This window comes from Scedosporium apiospermum (assembly GCF_000732125.1).
Source record: "Scedosporium apiospermum strain IHEM 14462 chromosome Unknown SEQ_SAPIO_0066, whole genome shotgun sequence".
Classification (NCBI taxonomy): Eukaryota; Fungi; Ascomycota; class Sordariomycetes; order Microascales; family Microascaceae; genus Scedosporium; species Scedosporium apiospermum.
In genome coordinates, this window is record NW_015971767.1 from 823,928 (window position 1) to 842,824 (window position 18,897).

The window sequence follows — 18,897 nt, forward strand, 5'->3', positions numbered from 1 at the left end:
TGAAAGCACATGGTTTTTCATACGTCGGGTTTATTATTCTGTAATATATAGATCAGAACTATGGATGTTACACCCCATTCGTAGACCTGGCATCTACGCTATGGCAATGGACAACCCTTGTGTTGACTCTGATGCGCCCAGGCACAGTAAAGAGCTGTTCCTCGCTGCTGCTGGCCTCGAGGCCTGTTTTAATACTCGTCTGGACTTCTGCCTTGCGACCCCCCGGGTTGTCGCTCTCAGTGTCTTCATTGTCCATGGCTGGGTTTCTTCGCATCATCTTGAAGCCGGACCTGTTGCTACCCGTATTTTTGTAGCTTGCAAGGAGTCGCGGTGCGTATCTCGCGGCGAGGGCTTTGAAGGATGGGATCGAAGCGGCGAGGATGCCGATGTTGATCTCGATAACGGACCAGTACATAGCGTTGGTTATGACCCACGTCGTGTCGTCGGACGATAGCATCGGCGGGATGTAAGTAATTCGAACAATGGAAGATATGCAAGCACTGTAGACGAGGGGTTCGGCTATTAGTTTACACATCCTTATGCCCCCCCGACGATGAAATGGGTGTGGTACGAGACTCACAAAAGACCGAGGCATAGCATGATGCCAACGCCAATCTTTTGTCTGCGAGGGACCTGGAGGCGAGCAATGAGAGGGAAGGGCAGAGTGTATGTCAGGATATCGGTCAAGATGTTGACGGCTGCGTTAGCAAGATAGAAGGCATTGATGTTGACGCATTTTTTGTCGACCAGCGGGATCGTCACGTCGTAGGCGGCCCTGACAGGCGAGCATTGGAAAACGCAGGCCATGACATTTCCCCCGGCCTGACAGAAGATGACGGCCATCATGACCGTTGCCAGCCGCCTTAACTTTGGATCGCCTAGTCGCATGTATAAAGCCAGAACTGAGAACTTGATGAAGCCGAGGCAGGCATTATAAAAAATGGAGGATAACCAAACGATTTGGAGATACGTGATCATGTTGTCTGTCCCTCTCGCGAGGACATCTTTGAGGTGGGTTCCTAGTCCGTATTGGACGGCTACCTCATGGGTTTAGTAGGCAGGCCCAGTCAAGTGAAATCCCCCAAGAGTAAGAAAACTTACAGGCAATCGTGCATCCAATAAACGCCCATGATAATAACTTGACACGGTTAGAAAATTATCACCAGCCGGCCTGTCAGGATGAAACTCTGAGCAGAGACTCACAACCGCCACACAAATCAGTCCTAAGGAACTGTCAGAGCTTCCGCAAGGATGAAAGGTTGTTTAGAATACAAACCATCATCTGCACCCACTGTCTTAGCAACGAAGACGCGTGCCCAGAGGCGTAGGAATATGGTGACGAAGGAAATGACGGCGAAGGTTATGGCCACCGCCACCACGGTTGGTCCTTGAGTCTCTGCCATGGCTAGCGGTAGAGTTACAGAGACGACTGGCTTCTCGAAAGGATCCGGACGGAAAACAATTGTCGACTGAGAACGAGATGGCAAGGCATCAGAAAAGACCTGGTATGCACGAGGGAATCGAATAATTAAAACTTGGGACGGGGATGGCGTTTTTTCTTCTGACATGCTGAACCAACAGGTCACACATATTCCGACGGGCACATCCTTTCGGCAGCAGGGATCTTGCATACAATCTCTCCGTGATACCTGTGGTAGTGAGGTACATAAACGCAGTCGGCCTTGTTCGATCTAACACACCCCGAGGATCTGCAAAGCGGAGCAGTGGACGGCGCCATCCCCCACTGCTTCCACTGTTTGCAGCGCTTTTACCAAATGTGACCAATTGAAGCGGTCTTATTCCTGCCGGGTGGCGTTCCGGGTTCCGTCGCATTACATCTTGAACCAACATGCCATTGCATCAAGCAGGGTCAGTGGATGAATAGAACCAACAGAGCGTTGCATCGAGAAGGGCCAAGGAGAGTGAATATGAACGCCACGATTCCTCCACTCCGTGTTGGAACTCAATATTTATGATCCATGTCATCAGCTCGCCTCGGAAGATGCATCAATTGGTGTGATATGATTCATATGAAGCTTGCGCTATTGGCTATCCTGGTTGAGAGCCACATCTGGTGTTGCATGTGGAACTTCATAATTTCAAGGGGGCAAGTATTCTTTATCCTCGAAGTACAATCGCGGCGTAATGATATTAAGGTTGGTTAAAATATTAATATTTCACTTTTGTTCCCGGGCCCCCCTTTCTTCCTCCATTCCCGTGGACACCAATCAATCTCACCCTGTCTATTCGACAAACATGACCCTCCTCACCTTGCCCAATTTTGTCCTTCTCATCACATCGTACATTACTTGGAAGATCCTATATCAGCTCGTCTACTATCGTTTCTTTCATCCCCTCTCCAAGTTCCCCGGACCTTTTTGGGGTAGCGTCACACGACTCTGGATCACATATCATAACTTGAAAGAAGACGAGTGCTCGACTTTCCGCGAGCTCCATCGGAAACATGGTAAGATCCCCAGTATTAAGCTGCGGCCAATTCAACACAGAGGGGAGAGAGAGGCATTAATTAGCAGATATTTCCTTTCAGGCCCAGTCATTCGCATCACACCGACCATGCTTCTCGTAAGCGACGCGACAAAGCTTCCCGTCATCTACAACAGAAACGCGAGCAAGTCGAAGCACTACATCACGGGGAGCTTCGGCAAGGATGAGTCCCTTTTCAACATGCAGGACGCCCGCGTCCACGCCAAGTTTCGCAAGATCGCAGCGGGCCCGTACAACTTCACCAATGTCAAGAAGATGGAACCCCTCATCGACGCCCAAATCCAGCACTGGATCCACCGTCTCGACGAGAAATTCGCCACCACCCGGGAGTCCTTTGACTTTTCCCCTTGGGCCGTGTATGTCGCCTACGACATTATTTCCGAGGTGGGTTTCGGCGCGCCGTTCGGCTTCGTGGCCCAGGGGAAAGATGTCGAGGGGCTGATCAAAGGGTTCCATGATGGACTGGTACCTTTTGGCATCATGGCTCGATTGCACCCCATGACGACCTGGATCAAGAGCACGTTCCTCGGCAAATACATGGTTGCTAGTCCTGAGCAGGAATCCGGCATCGGGACTCTCATGCGTTTCCGCGATCGGCTTATCGAGCAGCGGTTCAAAGACCTTGAGGCTGGAGCAACCAATGGACGAGTGGACCTACTCCAGACGTACGTTGAGTCTTCCAATACAGAATTATTACGGGGTGGTTGTCTCGACATGGGTATTGACTCGTAATAGGTTCATCGAAGCTAGGGACGAAGAAGGCAAGCCTCTAAGCCTCGATTACATCAAAGCGGAGATCCTGCTCGTCCTCCTCGCTGGTGCAGACACAACCGGTACAGCTTTCCAAGCCCTAATGCTACATCTGCTCTCGAATCCGCCGGTCTACGACAAGCTCATGGCCGAGATCGACGCCGCCACCCGTGCTGGCAAGCTGTCGCCGATGCCTCAATACGACGAGGTCGCAGCTAGTTGCCCCTACTACATCGCGTGCGTCCGCGAAAGCCTGCGCCTCAACCCTTCCGCCCCAAACATCTTTCCCCGTCTAGTTCCCGAGGGCGGCATGGAGCTGTTTGGCAAGACCGTCCCTGAGGGAACAGAGGTTACCTGCAACCCGTGGCTCGTCCACCGAGATGTCAACATATACGGCGACGATGCTGACACGTTTCGCCCGGAGAGGTGGCTCGATGCTGATAAAGCACGCGAGTTCCAGAAGTATAACATGGCGTTCGGATACGGGGCGCGTGGTTGCCTTGGCAAGGATATTGCCAGCATGGAGCTGTATAAGGCCCCTCTGCAGTTCCTGAGATCGTTCAAGGTTGATGTTGTAAATCGTGACAGACCAGCGGAATACCTTGTTAAGGGAGGGGTTAGTTACTTTGAGAACATGTGGGTTCGGATAGAGAAACGCGCGGCCGTGGTGTGAACTTTAATGCTCAAGTTATATTAAAGGAACCTCTTTAGTAACTAATGATTGAAGCTACAACTAGCTGCCAATTGTTTAAACGGCCGGTCCTAACTTCCTTTCTTCCCATCTCGTTCCCCTAGACCACGTTCAAACGCTGGCATTGCCCACTTCACCATCCACTCCGATCTCAACAGCTCCTCGGCAGAGACTCTCTCCTCGGGCCGATATACCAACATCTGACGCATCAACGAGAGGAAGGCCCCTTTCTCTTCATCATCAAAGGCACCGGCGTTGAGCTTCCGGCGATACTTTTGCACGCCTTCCTCAAACGCCACCTCTAGAGACGACCATAGCCTCTGGTTGACATTCCGTCTCTGCCCGGTCTGGTCGAACCGTTCGGCTTCCTGAGCCAACCAGCCCTCCCGCCACGGATTTGGCAATGGCCCGAGGATGTCGATATGCTCCGCCACGAGCTCGTCGGGCGTTAGAAAATCGCTGAATATGGATTTCATGCCAACAATGCCCCAGAGTGAAAGGGCGAGTGTCCAGGTATCCGCAGAGTAAGATAATGGCGAATTGGGATCATGGCGAGCCTCTGGTGGCTGCATTGGAAGTGGTGCGTGGCAATCCTTGCCGAGTCGACTCTCTGAAGGGGAAAAGGCTTCGCCAAAGTCACTGAGGATGACTCGGGCATCTGGGAGCGTAAAGTCTCTTGCAGGGGTGATTAAATAGATCGGCAAAACTGCACGCTCTGGAACGTTTGGAGGAAGTGGTTCCCCGTCGCGTCGAGTAATGGGGACAGTCTGGGGGTGGCCATATTCTTTGTAGAACTGGTCGACAGAAAGCTCGTCAAAGCTGGATGGGAGCTTAACTAGTACATTGCTCAGATGGAGATCTATAGGGAAAATGCCGGATAAGATAAATTAGTTCGATAATCTATGCAATCGACCTTGCGCCATGGAAGTCGGTAGAGGGATTTGAAAAGGACTAACCACCATGGATGTAACCCTGAGAGTGCATTTCCGCAACAGCCAACGCAAGTCCGCCACATAGTGCTCGAGCAACCTCGATGGAAAATAGACCCCTCCCCGGGCACCGGGCTTCTCGTAAATCGCCCCGGGCAGGAGCCATCGTAAAGCAAGAGTGGGTGCCATTCGGTCCCTCGATCTCAAATTTATCGAGAATCGAGGGTAGCAATCCTCGGTCTGTATTCAAGGGGTCGGAGGACACTTGAGAGGAAAGAGCCTCGATGATGCTGATCTCACGAAGTGGCGCCTGTGAGCCCGAAATGCCGACCTTTAGTGCCACGTATCGGCCGGCAAGTAGATCTCGAGCGAGCCAAACAGTCGAGTATCCGCCGAAACCCAGCTTGTCCACAACATGATATCGATCATGAAGCTTGTCGCCTATACTGACGGGGTGGTAGCCGCCGACCGTATAGTTTTCCAAAGACTCTGCACCATCTATCCAGTTGTACTGGATTGCTGAAGACATTGATACAGATGAAACTGCCGAATTTTGTAATCGTTGTTGTCCAGGAATAAACAAACCCACGAATGTCTGGCGGGGAACTTGGGTGAAGTGGATGGGGTGATTGAGAGGATTAGACCTTCGGCCCGTCACGTATCTAGGGGGAGAAGGTAATATCGGGCGGCCAATTCTCGCATCATGGCTCCTTATTGTATGAAGCCCAAATACAATCGTACAATAGAATTGAATAGCGCTTATGTTATGGGAGTCTGGACGGATGAAAATCGACGCCGGGTTTAGCCACAACTCTTTCCTGTCCCGTCCGCAGCTCTGCCCGCGAGTGACAGGCATGCTGAGCCTAAATCTACGTTCATTGAGACGCTGGGCAACAGCACTGCCGGTTGTGTCACTCGTGTGCGATGGCTCGCAGGAGACACACATCCGTGTCAAATCTAATCATTGTCCTTTGCCCGCGGGTAGTAGCTTTGTCGAGAGCTGTAAGCCACCCTGGCAGTAACACTGCCTCCCCTTCCGCCTTGTCCTTCTTACAATCCGAATTAATCTCCTCGCCTACTTGTTTGAAGCCTCACCTCTAGCTCGTCCCTGGGGCGACGTTGTTCTTGGCTACCTAATGGGGTTGGCTCTTGCGCGGTGGCACAGAACGATGCTGAGGGATATCTAATTGTTCTACTCTTAGCTAGATTTTCCGGTTAAAATCTATGCATCGGACTGTATGTTTGGGGCGCAGGCGTGCAACCTGGCGGACTCCACATGACCCCTTGCGCCTCCCTTTGTCCTACAGACTACGCCATCGTGGGGATACAGAGGAGCTCTGCGTTGGTCATTCTTGATATTGTTAGGCCGCCCCAGATATGAGCTTAGATACGCTTCGGTATGACGAGCACAGAGCCAGACAGCTCAGTCCTAATATTAAAGAGCATATCTCCCACTCCTGTAGTTCTCTATCCTTCTCTTCCATATCCTACCAAAGCAGACTGCCCTAGCCAACTACCTGTTGAAGACCATTCCGCTTATTATTTTACGCCCTTCTCCTCGTAGAACCACCTTTCGCAACCGGCTTAATACCATCAATTCTCTTCTCTGTTCACAAAATGTCTTCGGAGAATGGGGTTAACCCCATCCGCATTTTCTTTTACTCCAAGAACACCATTAGTGAAGAGCGGAGACAAAGACTCGTGACTCTGGCCTACGAAACAGTAAGCGTTCTACAACTTGCTCCGATGGCCGCTCCGATGGCCATCATTATAAGGTTCAGTTTATCATTTCCCCCGGTTTCGTAGTCAGCTTACCACAACACTTATGTTGACTCAATCTATGCTAATCGGACGAGTAAACCAGATCTGACATCCACAGAACAACCACAATCGGCGGCCGTCGCGGCTTGGACCCCATGGGTTTGCATGCTACTTTCGCCTTCAAGTTCGATGACCAGGTAGAGAGGAAATTTCACTCCATAGCATATGGGTATACATACGGCAAGGAGGACTTTACTCTTCGTGAGGCCACCCTCTTGCCTGAGGAGCCAGACTGGGCCCCCCGTGCAGGGGAATCATCAGGGGAAATTGTGTGGCCAGAAGAGCAGGAATTGGAAGAGTATGTTCACGATCTTGTAGTAGAATATGTGCCAGTAGGCTCTATGGGTGGTGCACTTGGACCTTGAGTCGCGGAGGGAAGCTAAACCAGTTTTGAATCACTTCCTAGGTATTGAATGCCTTATGCTAGACGTTACACCGGGGGTTATTTAGTTCTGCTTAATGCATGTACTTCAAGACCGGACCATGAGCTGCCAGTTTGGGTATCGGCATTTCGAATTCAAGCACAACCAGAGTCCTCCCGAATCCCAAAATGTGATTAAATCGGAAAGCGCTTATGCGATGTGAATCAAACCCAATTGGACGGGCTGGAGTTTGACCATTCGCTCTCAAATGTCTGTGCTCGGTGACCACAGGACCCATTCCTGTCTGTCCAATCTCATTCTCGTTTTTTCCGCGCGGGTAAGCTTTTGTTTCGATCTGCGGGCCACATTAACATCTGCACTGCCTCCTGGGACAGATTTAGATCCTTCGTCTTCGATCCTCCTACCTCGACAAGCCAATTATGTCCTGATCTCGCCAGGGTGACCCCCCAATCTCCTGGCCGACCGGTTTCAGGCCTCGCCTCATCCCCGAACCGACGCCGTCTTGGCCACCTGATAGGGTGGGCTCTTCCGTTGTGGCACCGAATGATTCGAGTGGATATCCAATGAGTATCACGTCGGCCAATATACCCGCGCGCTACATGGTGGAAGGGCGCCGGGGTTACCAGGGTTGAAACGCTCAATCCATTTTTAGGCCGACGATGGCTCAAAGGATTCAGCCCGGTGGCTCTGGCGAGTCGGATTGGAGCGCTGCCGGTGATGAGCACAAGGAGTATCTCCTTTCTGGGAGGCACCTTGCCGCCTATAACCCAGTCTCATTTGGGAGTGTTGGACCATCGGTCCTGTATCTACGCGCTCGAGTTCGTGCTTATAAGTTCGTCGAGGAAGCAATCGAGATCAATTCTCACGAACCAAATCTCAAGACCAAAGCTTCTTGATCAATCCCTTCTCCACATATCCACCCGATTCATACTCTAGCCTTCCAAGTCCTTCATCATTACCGAACCCCTTCAGCCTCCAAGATGAGCGATCAGAAAATTTACTCAGTCTCCGTCGCCATCTTCAGATCGGAACCCCAAGACTACAAGAAAAAACGACACGTCGGTCTCTACTTCCAGCCGAGAGACGCCTATGGATCCGAATATTTCATCGACGTCGTCGGCTCGACCAAGGCATTTGCCTTCCACGTACGTGAAAATTACAGACCCGAAGGGTCTGCACGATGGGCTACGACAGTGCCCGTTGCGGACCTCAAGAAGCCTCTGACCCCCACCCTTCTCATCGATTTAATGAGGGCCGTCCCGATCAATAACGACGATCCCGAGTTCAGCTGCCAGAATTGGGTGGGGTTTGCGTTGAAGGACCTTAGCGCCCACGGATATATCAGTCAGGAGGACTATCGGAACGGGTTTGATAAGATGGTCGATGCCACAATGGAAGCGGAAGATGACGACTGGAAAGCTTTCGTTCAGCGATGAATATCATTCATGTTTTTTGTATCAGGAATATTTCAAGCCAACGGCCATTTGTTTATTTGAGGGTCGTTATTGACTTGTTGGCGGCATGCACTACGAGGATTAGGTAGAAAGAAAATTACTATCTGGGTTGATCTGGGTTGATCTTGATCTAACTAAGGCATCTGCCATTTCAACAGGGCAATGTAATCAACTAATTCCTCCGGGTAAAGCTCAGGGAAGATCTCATAGGCATAGGACCACCACTCTCTATCCCCCGCGGTATTGCGCTGAAAGAATTTGACATACTCCCAGTATTCCGGATACCAGCCGGCGTCCTCCCAATCCACCAAAGCCACGATCTTGCCTTCCCGTACGATTATATTTCTTGGTGCTAAATCACAATGTGAGAGCACTATTCGATGATTCGTGCGCAGTTTCGATGCAAAAGCATCCCGTAGAGCCTGGGGAGTGGGTGGGAAGAGGCCTGAAAGAAGATATCGGTTGAACGCAGCCTCGTCAACACAAGGAGGGTCTGTATATCGGTGGTAGACCCGAGACTCTCGGATTCCAGTGTTGTCACATGCCCCTATATAGTTTGGTGGCGGCGTCGCAGATCGCATGGTCGTGAGGATGCTTCTCAATTGCTGCACAATGTCTCTCTTTTCCTCGGAAGACAATTTAGGCCAGAGCTTGTTAAGCGCCTCGCCTTCAATGAAGTCCATCTTGAGGTGGTTGATGCCTTGGATTGTTTCCGTCCCAAGAGCACGTGGGACGGGTACGCCGGCTTGCTGTGCCGCTCTGAGCGCGGCCGCTTCTCCGAGCTGGATCGACTTGCCTAGCTTCACGGCGACGTTACCTGGGTATAGCGCAATTGTCCTTCCAGGTATCTGGTCGATAATAGTAACACCTTGGAGAGACCACTTGTCAGAAGGGACTAATTAAATGCCTATAAATTTCGCGGGCCATGCCTACCATCCTCCAAAGTGGGCGGCTCTTCTTCATCTGAGACGGGGAGACCTCTCTCGATTTTCCTTTGTCGGACCCTGCGCTTCAGAGAGTTTGTCGAATACTTCTCTGTGTTTGATGTCTTATCGGGAGATCCGTCAGTTTGTGCTTCGGGTTGCTTTGGTAACATGGAATGAGCCATATTGATATCACTTGAATGTTAAACTCGACCTGGGGGGATATCCGAAGCCCTTTGGGCATTTGGTGCACCGCTTCGGTATGGAGATGTCGGGGACATAAAAACTTGGGAAGTGAGGCGCGCAGCTGTGACCAGCTGTTAGAGAGCTCGACAACATTTTAATCACGTGATGTTTATATGTTCAGCAAACCTGGGAAGCTGGAAAACAAGGTGGCAGCAGGATGAGGCTCAGCACCAGCTTGTGGGGTTCAGCTGCATGAATATCTCTAAAATTAGCGGGATGGCGCAGGTCTGATCTATTCTTACCCGAACTCTTTTTATAATCATCCCTGCCAAGAGACTCTTACGGTAATAAAACATCACCAAGGGCATTTGTGGACTGAAGCCGGCGTAATCCTCTCGAGTGCCTTGATGATCTGCACGAATCGAACACAGGAACCTATCCAAAATGAACAAAGGAGTGAGAGAGTAAGGCATGAGAGAAGTCGGTTAGATTCAGTATCCGTATTATGATTCCCCAAAGAAATCTGAGATGCCTTCACTTTCAAAGACCTGAATCTTGAAGGATATTCTTAATATAGTAAACGTGAGATATGAAGTCGAATTTGTCTATATAAAGGCCGCTTTCTTCACCCTCGAGATGCTTGTTTTTCTATTCATCAAGACACTCCGAGCAGCAAGCATCAATAAGACTTAAAAAACGCAATTCAAACATCAAAGCATTACTCACGTCACAAATCGACTACTTCCTCTTCTTCTTCACCATCAAAATGCAGTTCACCAAGCTCTCCATCACCGCTCTCTTCACCATCCTCGCCGCCACTGCCATGGCCGCTCCCGCCCCTGACTCTTCTGCTCCTGACTCTGTCGCTGCCCGCGAGGCTGCCCCTGAGCCGGAGGCCTACGATGCTCCAGTGGGCTTGGAGAAGCGCGGTTTTGGATGCCCTGGCAACGAAAAGAAGTGCCACAATCACGTAAGTATTCTTCAATTCGGCGTTTTTGGTGTTCTTGACGGCGTTCTGACTTGGCAAAATATGCAGTGTAAGGGCATTAAGGGCTACAAGGGAGGCTATTGCGATGGCCCGTACATCCCGTTCGTCGGTCGCCCGTAAGTAACTAGCCCATTCATTCTGAGGACGAACTTTGACTAACAATTTTCAATTAGACGATGCAAGTGCTACTAGAGGACTGAAACCAGAAACTCTACTTCGAAGCATATCAAGGCGTTTGAAGGGCAGGATGAGGAACGTTGGGTATCTGGGGGGCAAAGGCTCTCTTTCCATTTTATTATGAGTCTGTTTTCTCGATTCATGGCTCTGTTTGATTGGTTCTATTTATGCTGTGTCGCTGGTTGTTGGCGGTGAGGCAGGGGTTTCGGTATCGCCCATGTCGCACAGTCTGTCTCGTGCATTTTGGAGTTTGATTCGGTGTTTTCGGCGGGAGGGGAAGTTCTACCATCACAAGCTCTTTTGGCAATTTACTTTTCCAAGTTACAGAAGGTTTCCGGCAAAATTTGACCCAGCATTCTTCGTTCTGCTTTATTAGAACAGGCCGCCTGTCTGACCTTGAACGACCGATATCAGAAAGGAAAATCATGGAGACCCCTGCTTCCCTCCCTTCCAATCCGCTTCCATTCGGCCTTCATATCCCGAGTCATGATCCTATTCCCCATGCTATCCTCTAACTCCGTAAACCTCAACTTTCCCTGAGACGTCGCTAAACAAACGTTAAAAGGGGCCCGAGCCCGCCAACAGCGGCCTTGTCCTCCCTACTCCCCGACTCCCCAGACAAAAGGCTCAGATGGAAACGGGTCTGGTCCATATTGCAATGCTGATGCGCAGAATGTCGCCGATGTCGTAATGGTACCCGTGCCACGATCAATAGTAACCATGCCCTCCGAGCGGAGCACGCCGATCTCCAGAACCCTCAAAGACGTGACCTCTCGGCGCGGACCGCTGATTATGGCAAAAATCGGACCCCAGGCGTCCCGGGGCCTTTGGCCCGGGTATACAGTTAAGAACCGCATCCTCAACACTTCTAAACGACAACAACTGCGAAGAAATGCCTGCATTGCCTCTCCGGAAACGCCAAGCTCGTCAATAGTGCACCGACGCAGGCGGGGAAAGCTTAGTGTAGATATTGAAGTGAAGGCCCGTATGCTCTGCTCGTCAGATGTTCTGCCTCCCCAGCACAAGCATAGCTCCTCTAGCGTATCAGCGCAACAAGAGAGAAGACCTCTGAGAGCGGAATTAGGCTCGGGTGTGATGGTCCAATCGATAATAGTAGAAAATGGCTCGATTAGAAACCACCATCTTGAGCCCATATCGGGGTCCGCGAGATTGACGTTGAGCGACGTTAGGGACCCAAGAGAGTAAAATAGGCTTTGACGAGGAAGATTCATGACGACGCTATGGAGTCGTAATACATCAATTGCCCACGAAGGTTGCGCATTCGGCATCAGGGTAAGTTTACGGGGTTGAGCCCCACTTTGGCAGATTGCCCTTATCACGACTTCGACAGTGTGTTGAATTGGGGGCGAATAAGAACCTCTCTCGGATGAGTTTTTGACGTTAATCATGGGGCCGTAGCAACCTGGAACGACACGATCTGACCAAAGGGCTATGTTGATTTCAGATGCGCGAGAGAACTTGGCCAGCGCGGAAGTTAGCATGTCGAGGTCTGTTCCATCCGCCGCCATTTTGTCTTGTTCGACTTGGAGTTCTGGTAGCCAACGGTAGGGGGGCGGGATTCTATGGCGATCAGGGAGAACGAAGTCCTCAGGCATTTGCCAGGCCTGGTAGTCTATCGTCGTAACAGTGATCGATCGTACAAAATTGGCGAGGTGCTCTGTACAAGCGATGTCGTTCAGGACTCGGAGACTCTGGGGAGTGAGAGTCACATTGCGATGAGCAAAACAACGCCTAAACTCTTGGTTTAACGCTAACGTCTCTCCTAGGCTCGGGCAAGCCATGCGGAGGTTCTTAACATCGGCCAGTGAGAGATGGCGGTTGATACCGTCTATCACGAGTATTGGCAGTGTTTCCAAGATGTTTTCGCATCGAATGGAAGGGAGCGGCGAAAGCTGGTCTTCACCATCAGAAGACATCGAAACGGTTGGGCTATCGCGTTGAGCCAAGGACATTGTGGGAAGCTGGGAATAAATGTTGTTGTGAGGGAAGGAAATTTCCTTGAGGATGAAGAAACGCGGTACCCTATTTGTCACGAAGTTCGGCAGCTCAGGCCGGCCGGCCGGGGCCGTCAACAGACATATCCGCATTTCAGTTGAAGAATGATTCAGTGGAGCAAGGCGGGAAGCAAGGTTGCCTGGGGCCGGGGTCAATCTGAACAAGGAAAGAGAGATGCCAAAGTCCCGAGATGAGGCGAGCAGAAAGAAGGAAGCCATGAATAACCAACCAATAGCATCCTCGTCTCGGATTCCGTGGTAGGATCGGGCATTCAGGAACCAAGACCCTGGGTGGGCGTCAGCCATGTCATTTGCACGTCGATGACGCCCTTCCCTGGGCGTAAGACAAGAAAATGTATAAAAATATATGGTATATCGGCCCCCAGTGAGGAAATTCACTCGTTGTCAATCTCACAATCTTTCCATACCTAAACACCCTCACCTCACCCGCTCCAGCGCCGCAAAGGACACACTAGAATGGCAACAGGCGTTAACCTCCGATTCCGGGTCGCGACTCTCGACGATGTCCCCCAACCTCAAACCCTGATACAAAATGCCTTCCGTGCCGAAGATAGCAGACAAGACTGGACAGGGGACATGGAGATTTCCAGGCACTTTCGCATTGGCACCGACGAGATTGCCGCCCAAATTACGACGCCCGACAGCGCGATCTTAATCGCTACTGGTAATAATGACTCAATCGTCGCCACGATTGGTCTTCGGAACCGCATTCCAAAAGTTGCTCGTCTTTCCATGATTGCCGTCGACCCACATCATCATCGCGCGGGCATCGGACGCCGAGTCCTGACCTATGCCGAAGACTACTGCCAAACAACCTGGGGAGCTACGAAAGCCGAACTGAATGCCCTTTCGATGCGCCCGGAGCTTATTGCCTGGTATATACGCTGCGGCTACCGAAAGACGGGCGAGTTGACGCCTTTTCGACCCCGACACGTGGATGGCAGGACTTTCCCAGATGACTTGTGTTTTGTGGAGATGGAGAAGGAACTTGGACAGGAATGACCACTCGGCATCGATTACCCCAGGGGAAGAAAGAGTCCAGCCAGGATGACGCACAAGAACAAACAAGACAAGACCGCAGTTGAAGAACACATTCAACGGGGGGGTTCGTGGGTCTTATTGCGGGAAAGCCGGTTTACTCGCTTACTCCCACTACTGAAGGTAAACAGCTTGGAAGGCGTTCTCTTTTCCGAGTTGCATATGGCTTCCGCTATGATGCGGAGGGGTAAATCGGCATCCAAGCACACTGGTAGTTCATTTTATGGAATTGAAGCCCAGGTGAGGAGAATCGGTCTCTCCGCTTGCTCCGCTGTGCCCCAGAGGCTTCCTCGGGTGTACTCGCGACTCATGAGCGGACATTTGTTCCGATGCATCTCGGAGCTGCATAATTTTTTAGCCCAGTCTCGGGCTCATTTTGCACCGATAGAACGAGCCGTACTGGACCCAATCCAACTGGTCACTATCAACTTCGTCTCCCGTCAGTGCTGGCAAGATGCGGTCTTAGTAAAGATTCAGGCCTGAATGAATGATTTGTCCCCGAGTAGGATCGGAACGTAAACAAAGGTGGTCACCAGTTTCGAGTCTATTTAACAAGCGTCGCCAACCTCCATCTTGGGCGAAATTTTGATGCAGGCAACACCAGTCCTCTTCGTTCCTCATCTTCGCATCCCATAATCATTGCAAATATGAGCTCCCCAACCACCAAAAAGGCGCTTCGCATCGGCGTCATGATGGAAGGTGTCCAGTTGAGCGACATCATGGGCATCGACATCCTCGGCAACCTCTCTGAGACGTACATCAACGCCGTAATCTCACTGGACCCTTCCGGAGAAAAATACAAAGAACAGGCCATTCCCATGGAATTCTTCTACATAGCCACCACACTTGATCTCGCCTTCATGACGCCGTCTGTCATGATCAAGCCCAATGTCACCTACGACGACTGTCCCCGAGATCTCGACATCGTTCTTACCGGCGGTTCGCTTCCTTCGACGCGCACACCGGAGGCGACCAAGTTCATCCAAGAGGCGTACCCCAAGGTCCCGGTCTGGTTCACCACTTGCATCGGTGCTATGTGGATTGCAGAGGCCGGCGTCTTGAAGGGGAGCAAGGCTACCACGAATAGGGGCTCCCTCCCGATGGCGCGAAAGCTCCATCCCGAAGTTGAATGGCTTGATCAACGATGGGTCGTAGATGAGAAGCCCTATGATGGTTTGGATAGGAAGGGTGAGCTGTGGACATCTGGAGGAGCCGGTGCCGGTGAGTTTTGAACTCTGCCCCGATTCTATGTGCATGAAAGTTTAACCAGCCGCAGGGATGGACATGATTGCACACTACTGCTTGGAGAAGTTTGACCCCGAATTTGTCAATGAAATTTCACTGGTACCACTAGAATTCGAAGTGAATCGCAGCATTGGACAGTTCTACAACGCCTAGAGGGAACATGAACATCATTTTGTCAGAGTCCGAGATTGAATGGTCGTTCTGTATCTCGCTAAGCTCCCCAACCCAAAGGAATAGAATATTCTCAGACTTGTTCTCACAGTTTTCACCGGCCACTATTCCTCGTCCACCCCAGCATCGAGGTCTTGCATCACCGTCATAGTATGAACATACCGTAGCCTCCCATTTTCCAGACGAAATTCGTGACTATCAGGCGCGCTTCTCATCGTCTCAAACGCGCAAAGGACGTTAATCCATCCGGCAGCCCCGTCAATAATATGGCGCCGGCCCGACACGGGCGGTTGATCTCTCCTGGGAATCCCCACGAGGCATGAATCTGTCGGTTCTCCCTTGGCAGTGTAAGCGCTTCCTTCAAGCCTGGTGCAAGGTTCACCGCACGGAACTGGAGCATCGGGGTTGCCTCATAAATCGGGGTGGGCATCGGCCGCCTACTTTAGGGCCTTGCGAGAGTCGCGTTCCTCGGCAGCGATCGGGTCCCACCTTTCTCGGTTGATGTACTCTAGAATCTTGGAAGCGTTGAAGAGCCAGCCGCCTGTAGTGGTAGCAATCATGTCCACGAGGGAGACGGCCAGAGCAGATCCGTGGTATAACGGATTTGGGTCCCGCCTAACCCGTCTCGAGAGTCTCTAGGTAGGACTCTGTAGCCTCCTGCAACGCAGAGAGCTCACAATCTTGCTTGGACGGAACCGACTGCCACAGCCAGAACAGAGAAAATTAGGACGAGAAAGGAAGCCATTGATCCAAACGGACGATCTAGTTTAACTCAAGGATAATGTAGGATAATTTCAATCCCAGGAGTACGGCGCAAGGAAGAGATCGGAAAGCCCTCCGGTAGATAAACCAGTACCCTCCCATTCGAACTGCCGGCCGTGAAGGCTAAATGAAATATCAAATCAAGCAGCGGAAAATACCAAGTCCCCGCCTGGGTTAGCAGAACTCTAGTTTCCGAGAATATGCCTCGAGTCAGTGGGCCGCTACATGTTGCCCGCCCTTCGCGGTGGATATATTCGCATATGAAGATAAATTGTTTGGAGAGAAATAACGGAACTCCAGGGTGTTTGTTCGCAAGTGTCTCCGTACACCCACTCCGAGACAAGCTTCGGATACTTAGAACTTCAGTCGCAGGGCCATGCTTTTCTCGTCAATATTACGGGCGCCCAGGAGGAAGAAGAGAAACAGGCATACTCACGATAGCATCTTTGGAGGATAGCTATATATTGCATCTACGATAGTAGGGTAAGCATTCTTTATTAACATACTCTCACATTTTATCAGTAGCACCATTCCTCTTTGACCTACATAGCGTGGAAAGCTATATTCTATCAGGCTTCTCCATGGTAACTATGCAATCAATCTCCTCCGCATCCCCTCTCATCCGCCTGATACAACTTTAGTCCTCCACAGCTATAACCGATACTGGATTGTTGCCATGTAAAGCTTGCCATTTCACGCACGGAAGGTAGTTTCGATTTCGCTCCATTGAAATGGAGACGTTTTTGGGCGTGGGTATAGAATAGGAAGCTCTTTGGTCTTCCGCGACAGAGGCCGAGCTTTAGTATCTCTAGGAGTTATGCTGTGATGTCTTTAGGCGAGTCTCTTGTCCAGCCAGCGAGAGATAAACTGTAGTGGCTCAAGTCAATAAAATGGCCGGTTCGGTCTGTCTGATCAAGGACGTGGTGATGGCCGAATGTCTCGCTGGGTAACTCGGCAAGGTCGTCTGCCCACCACTCGACTCTGGGGTGGTCGTCTTTTGCCGGCCAGTGCCGCCTCGCCTTGTTTCCCTTACTCTTGCCCTTGCTAGGCCGGAACTTTGTCCTGGTTCGCGTCGAAGGATCAGTGGTGGCTTGTTCTTCTGCTGTTGGTTCATCTAGGTCGTCCTCTTCATCACCTAGAGCCAACACGGCAAACCTGTTTTCTGACACCATCTCCCAGGTGCTCTCTGTGGCTTCGTCCTTGACATCGGTTCGAAAAGTCGTCAATCGGTCACCACCCAAGATCTCATACGCTTTCGACAATGTGTCGATAAAGAATTTGTGGGTGCAATTACCCTCCCTTATTCTAGGGTCAAAGGCCGCTAGGCGCTGGAAGTCGTGGTATACGTTTGTGCGGGCAATTATCACTGTTTCGAAGAGGCGAAAAACGCTTGGATGTACTGGTTGAACATGGTTGCGATGATCTCTGCCATCTCCAAAACGTCTGACACAGTCCTTTTTTGCTTGGGGTTTATGGTCGGGAGGTTGGGAGGCTCCTTGATGGCTGGTTGGGATCTAATGATCGCATTTGAGGTTTGAATCAGCCATCGTAATAAGAAAGCTGTGTCTCGCTTGTGTGGAATGTACGAACTGTGGGTCGGCATGATTGGGATGGTGTTGGGACAATGTTTGGTTTGCCCTTTTGGTGGTGTTGGTGGACATGTTCGTGTTGTTGACAGCATAAACAACTCGGAATTTTGGCCGCCCGAGTATTCATCGGATATCGTGATGTGTCGGTTATGACCTCTAGGAATTCAAATGATGTCAAAATCGTTCCTTCCACTTTCCCCAGCTTAACCAACGTGCGGTATCAACATCCACTTACACCAGTTGCTCGGAAACAGATCGAGGGACACGCGTCCAGTGGCATTAGTTATACACGCGGAAGCGACTAGCTACAGAACCCAGTGAGGCCTCCTTCCAATTAACCTGCCTAAATGCGCCTCCACCTTCTTGTCCGTCTCGTCGTAACAAGATCTATTATTCCCATGTATTCCGCCCTTAGCGGACATCGCTTAATCGAAGAAACACTGCACAACGGACCAAAAGTCCGAAGAACCAAAGACGCTGCACGACTTGCCGTACCACCTCTTCGTATCAACATAGCAAGTCCCAACCTTTTCCTGGCCCCGCATCAAGTAACCGTATGTCTCCCCATGGTGAGAGCCCTTGATGTTGGCGAACAGGGTCAGCCTCATGCAGCTCCACTCCTTTCCAGTGTACTTGATCCAGTACTTCGTGCCGCAGACGTTGAATTCCTCGTCGCAAAGGCGCTTTTCGGAGTCGTATTCGAACCATTTCTCGCCGTTGCAGCTGCCACCATTGCAGTCTGTGTGGATCTTCATTATGTCGTTGCTCGCGTCGACGCAGTTCTCGCCGTTGATGCCGCAGGACTGGGTGTAGAAACGCACTCGGAAGATTCTGAAATGTTTGGGGTCCCGAGCCACGAGATGGGGCTCCGTGCTGTTGTCTAGGGAGACGTCGTCGTCCTCGAATTCCCAAGGGTTCTCGTCCAGGTTGATGTCCTGGGCAATGGGGGTGGCTGCAATGGCAGCAATGAGGGTAAATAAGGCCAGGAAAGAAAGAAAGCAAGACTTGAACATTTTGGTCTTCTGGAAAAGGTAACTGTTGAGCGATAGAGAGTGTAGCGGAGATGCTTGCAGTTTTCGACACGTTAGATTTGAAGTGGATAATTCTACGTTGAAAGGGAACGGGAGACTCTATATATATGCCATCCGAATGATTTTCTTTGGTCAACTTTCCTCTGCCTTTCGATTGTTAACCCTGATGCCATTTTCATACTCTCGATGGTTCTCGGCGTTAAAAGGATCTGGATTCT

At 50.9% G+C, this 18,897-nt stretch overlaps 8 protein-coding genes and 3 pseudogenes across 8 annotated transcripts; 5 read left to right on the top strand and 6 right to left on the bottom strand.

The window, feature by feature from the left end:
- Positions 1-67: 67 nt before the first annotated feature.
- SAPIO_CDS1663 (uncharacterized protein) lies at positions 68-1,403 on the bottom strand (the record flags this gene model as incomplete). The annotated part of the gene is made up of 4 exons (XM_016784882.1): positions 68-500; positions 581-878; positions 1,204-1,231; positions 1,293-1,403. 4 exons carry the CDS (start codon positions 1,401-1,403, stop codon positions 68-70), a joined length of 870 nt encoding a protein of 289 aa, XP_016645639.1.
- An 853-nt stretch (positions 1,404-2,256) lies between these two features.
- SAPIO_CDS1664 (Flavonoid 3') lies at positions 2,257-3,928 on the top strand (the record flags this gene model as incomplete). Its single annotated transcript, XM_016784883.1, has 3 exons — positions 2,257-2,467; positions 2,549-3,170; positions 3,241-3,928. 3 exons carry the CDS (start codon positions 2,257-2,259, stop codon positions 3,926-3,928), a joined length of 1,521 nt encoding a protein of 506 aa, XP_016645640.1.
- An 89-nt stretch (positions 3,929-4,017) lies between these two features.
- Positions 4,018-5,404, bottom strand: SAPIO_CDS1665 (Protein kinase domain-containing protein; the record flags this gene model as incomplete). The annotated part of the gene is made up of 2 exons (XM_016784884.1): positions 4,018-4,781; positions 4,903-5,404. 2 exons carry the CDS (start codon positions 5,402-5,404, stop codon positions 4,018-4,020), a joined length of 1,266 nt encoding a protein of 421 aa, XP_016645641.1.
- Positions 5,405-8,059: 2,655 nt separating this feature from the next.
- SAPIO_CDS1666 lies at positions 8,060-8,515 on the top strand (annotated as a pseudogene; the record flags this gene model as incomplete).
- A 152-nt stretch (positions 8,516-8,667) lies between these two features.
- On the bottom strand, positions 8,668-9,641 carry SAPIO_CDS1667 (Phosphotransferase enzyme family protein; the record flags this gene model as incomplete). Its single annotated transcript, XM_016784885.1, has 2 exons — positions 8,668-9,350; positions 9,467-9,641. The coding sequence occupies 2 exons, from the start codon at positions 9,639-9,641 to the stop codon at positions 8,668-8,670; spliced, it is 858 nt and encodes a 285-aa protein (XP_016645642.1).
- Positions 9,642-10,408: 767 nt separating this feature from the next.
- SAPIO_CDS1668 (uncharacterized protein) lies at positions 10,409-10,822 on the top strand (the record flags this gene model as incomplete). Its single annotated transcript, XM_016784886.1, has 3 exons — positions 10,409-10,612; positions 10,679-10,746; positions 10,804-10,822. The coding sequence occupies 3 exons, from the start codon at positions 10,409-10,411 to the stop codon at positions 10,820-10,822; spliced, it is 291 nt and encodes a 96-aa protein (XP_016645643.1).
- Positions 10,823-13,299: 2,477 nt separating this feature from the next.
- SAPIO_CDS1669 lies at positions 13,300-13,845 on the top strand (annotated as a pseudogene; the record flags this gene model as incomplete).
- A 683-nt stretch (positions 13,846-14,528) lies between these two features.
- SAPIO_CDS1670 (uncharacterized protein) lies at positions 14,529-15,279 on the top strand (the record flags this gene model as incomplete). The annotated part of the gene is made up of 2 exons (XM_016784887.1): positions 14,529-15,102; positions 15,158-15,279. The coding sequence occupies 2 exons, from the start codon at positions 14,529-14,531 to the stop codon at positions 15,277-15,279; spliced, it is 696 nt and encodes a 231-aa protein (XP_016645644.1).
- A 122-nt stretch (positions 15,280-15,401) lies between these two features.
- SAPIO_CDS1671 (uncharacterized protein) lies at positions 15,402-15,857 on the bottom strand (the record flags this gene model as incomplete). The annotated part of the gene is made up of 2 exons (XM_016784888.1): positions 15,402-15,663; positions 15,739-15,857. The coding sequence occupies 2 exons, from the start codon at positions 15,855-15,857 to the stop codon at positions 15,402-15,404; spliced, it is 381 nt and encodes a 126-aa protein (XP_016645645.1).
- A 1,017-nt stretch (positions 15,858-16,874) lies between these two features.
- On the bottom strand, positions 16,875-17,720 carry SAPIO_CDS1672 (uncharacterized protein; the record flags this gene model as incomplete). The annotated part of the gene is made up of 3 exons (XM_016784889.1): positions 16,875-17,364; positions 17,460-17,573; positions 17,650-17,720. 3 exons carry the CDS (start codon positions 17,718-17,720, stop codon positions 16,875-16,877), a joined length of 675 nt encoding a protein of 224 aa, XP_016645646.1.
- A 353-nt stretch (positions 17,721-18,073) lies between these two features.
- SAPIO_CDS1673 lies at positions 18,074-18,661 on the bottom strand (annotated as a pseudogene; the record flags this gene model as incomplete).
- Between the last annotated feature and the right edge of the window lie 236 nt (positions 18,662-18,897).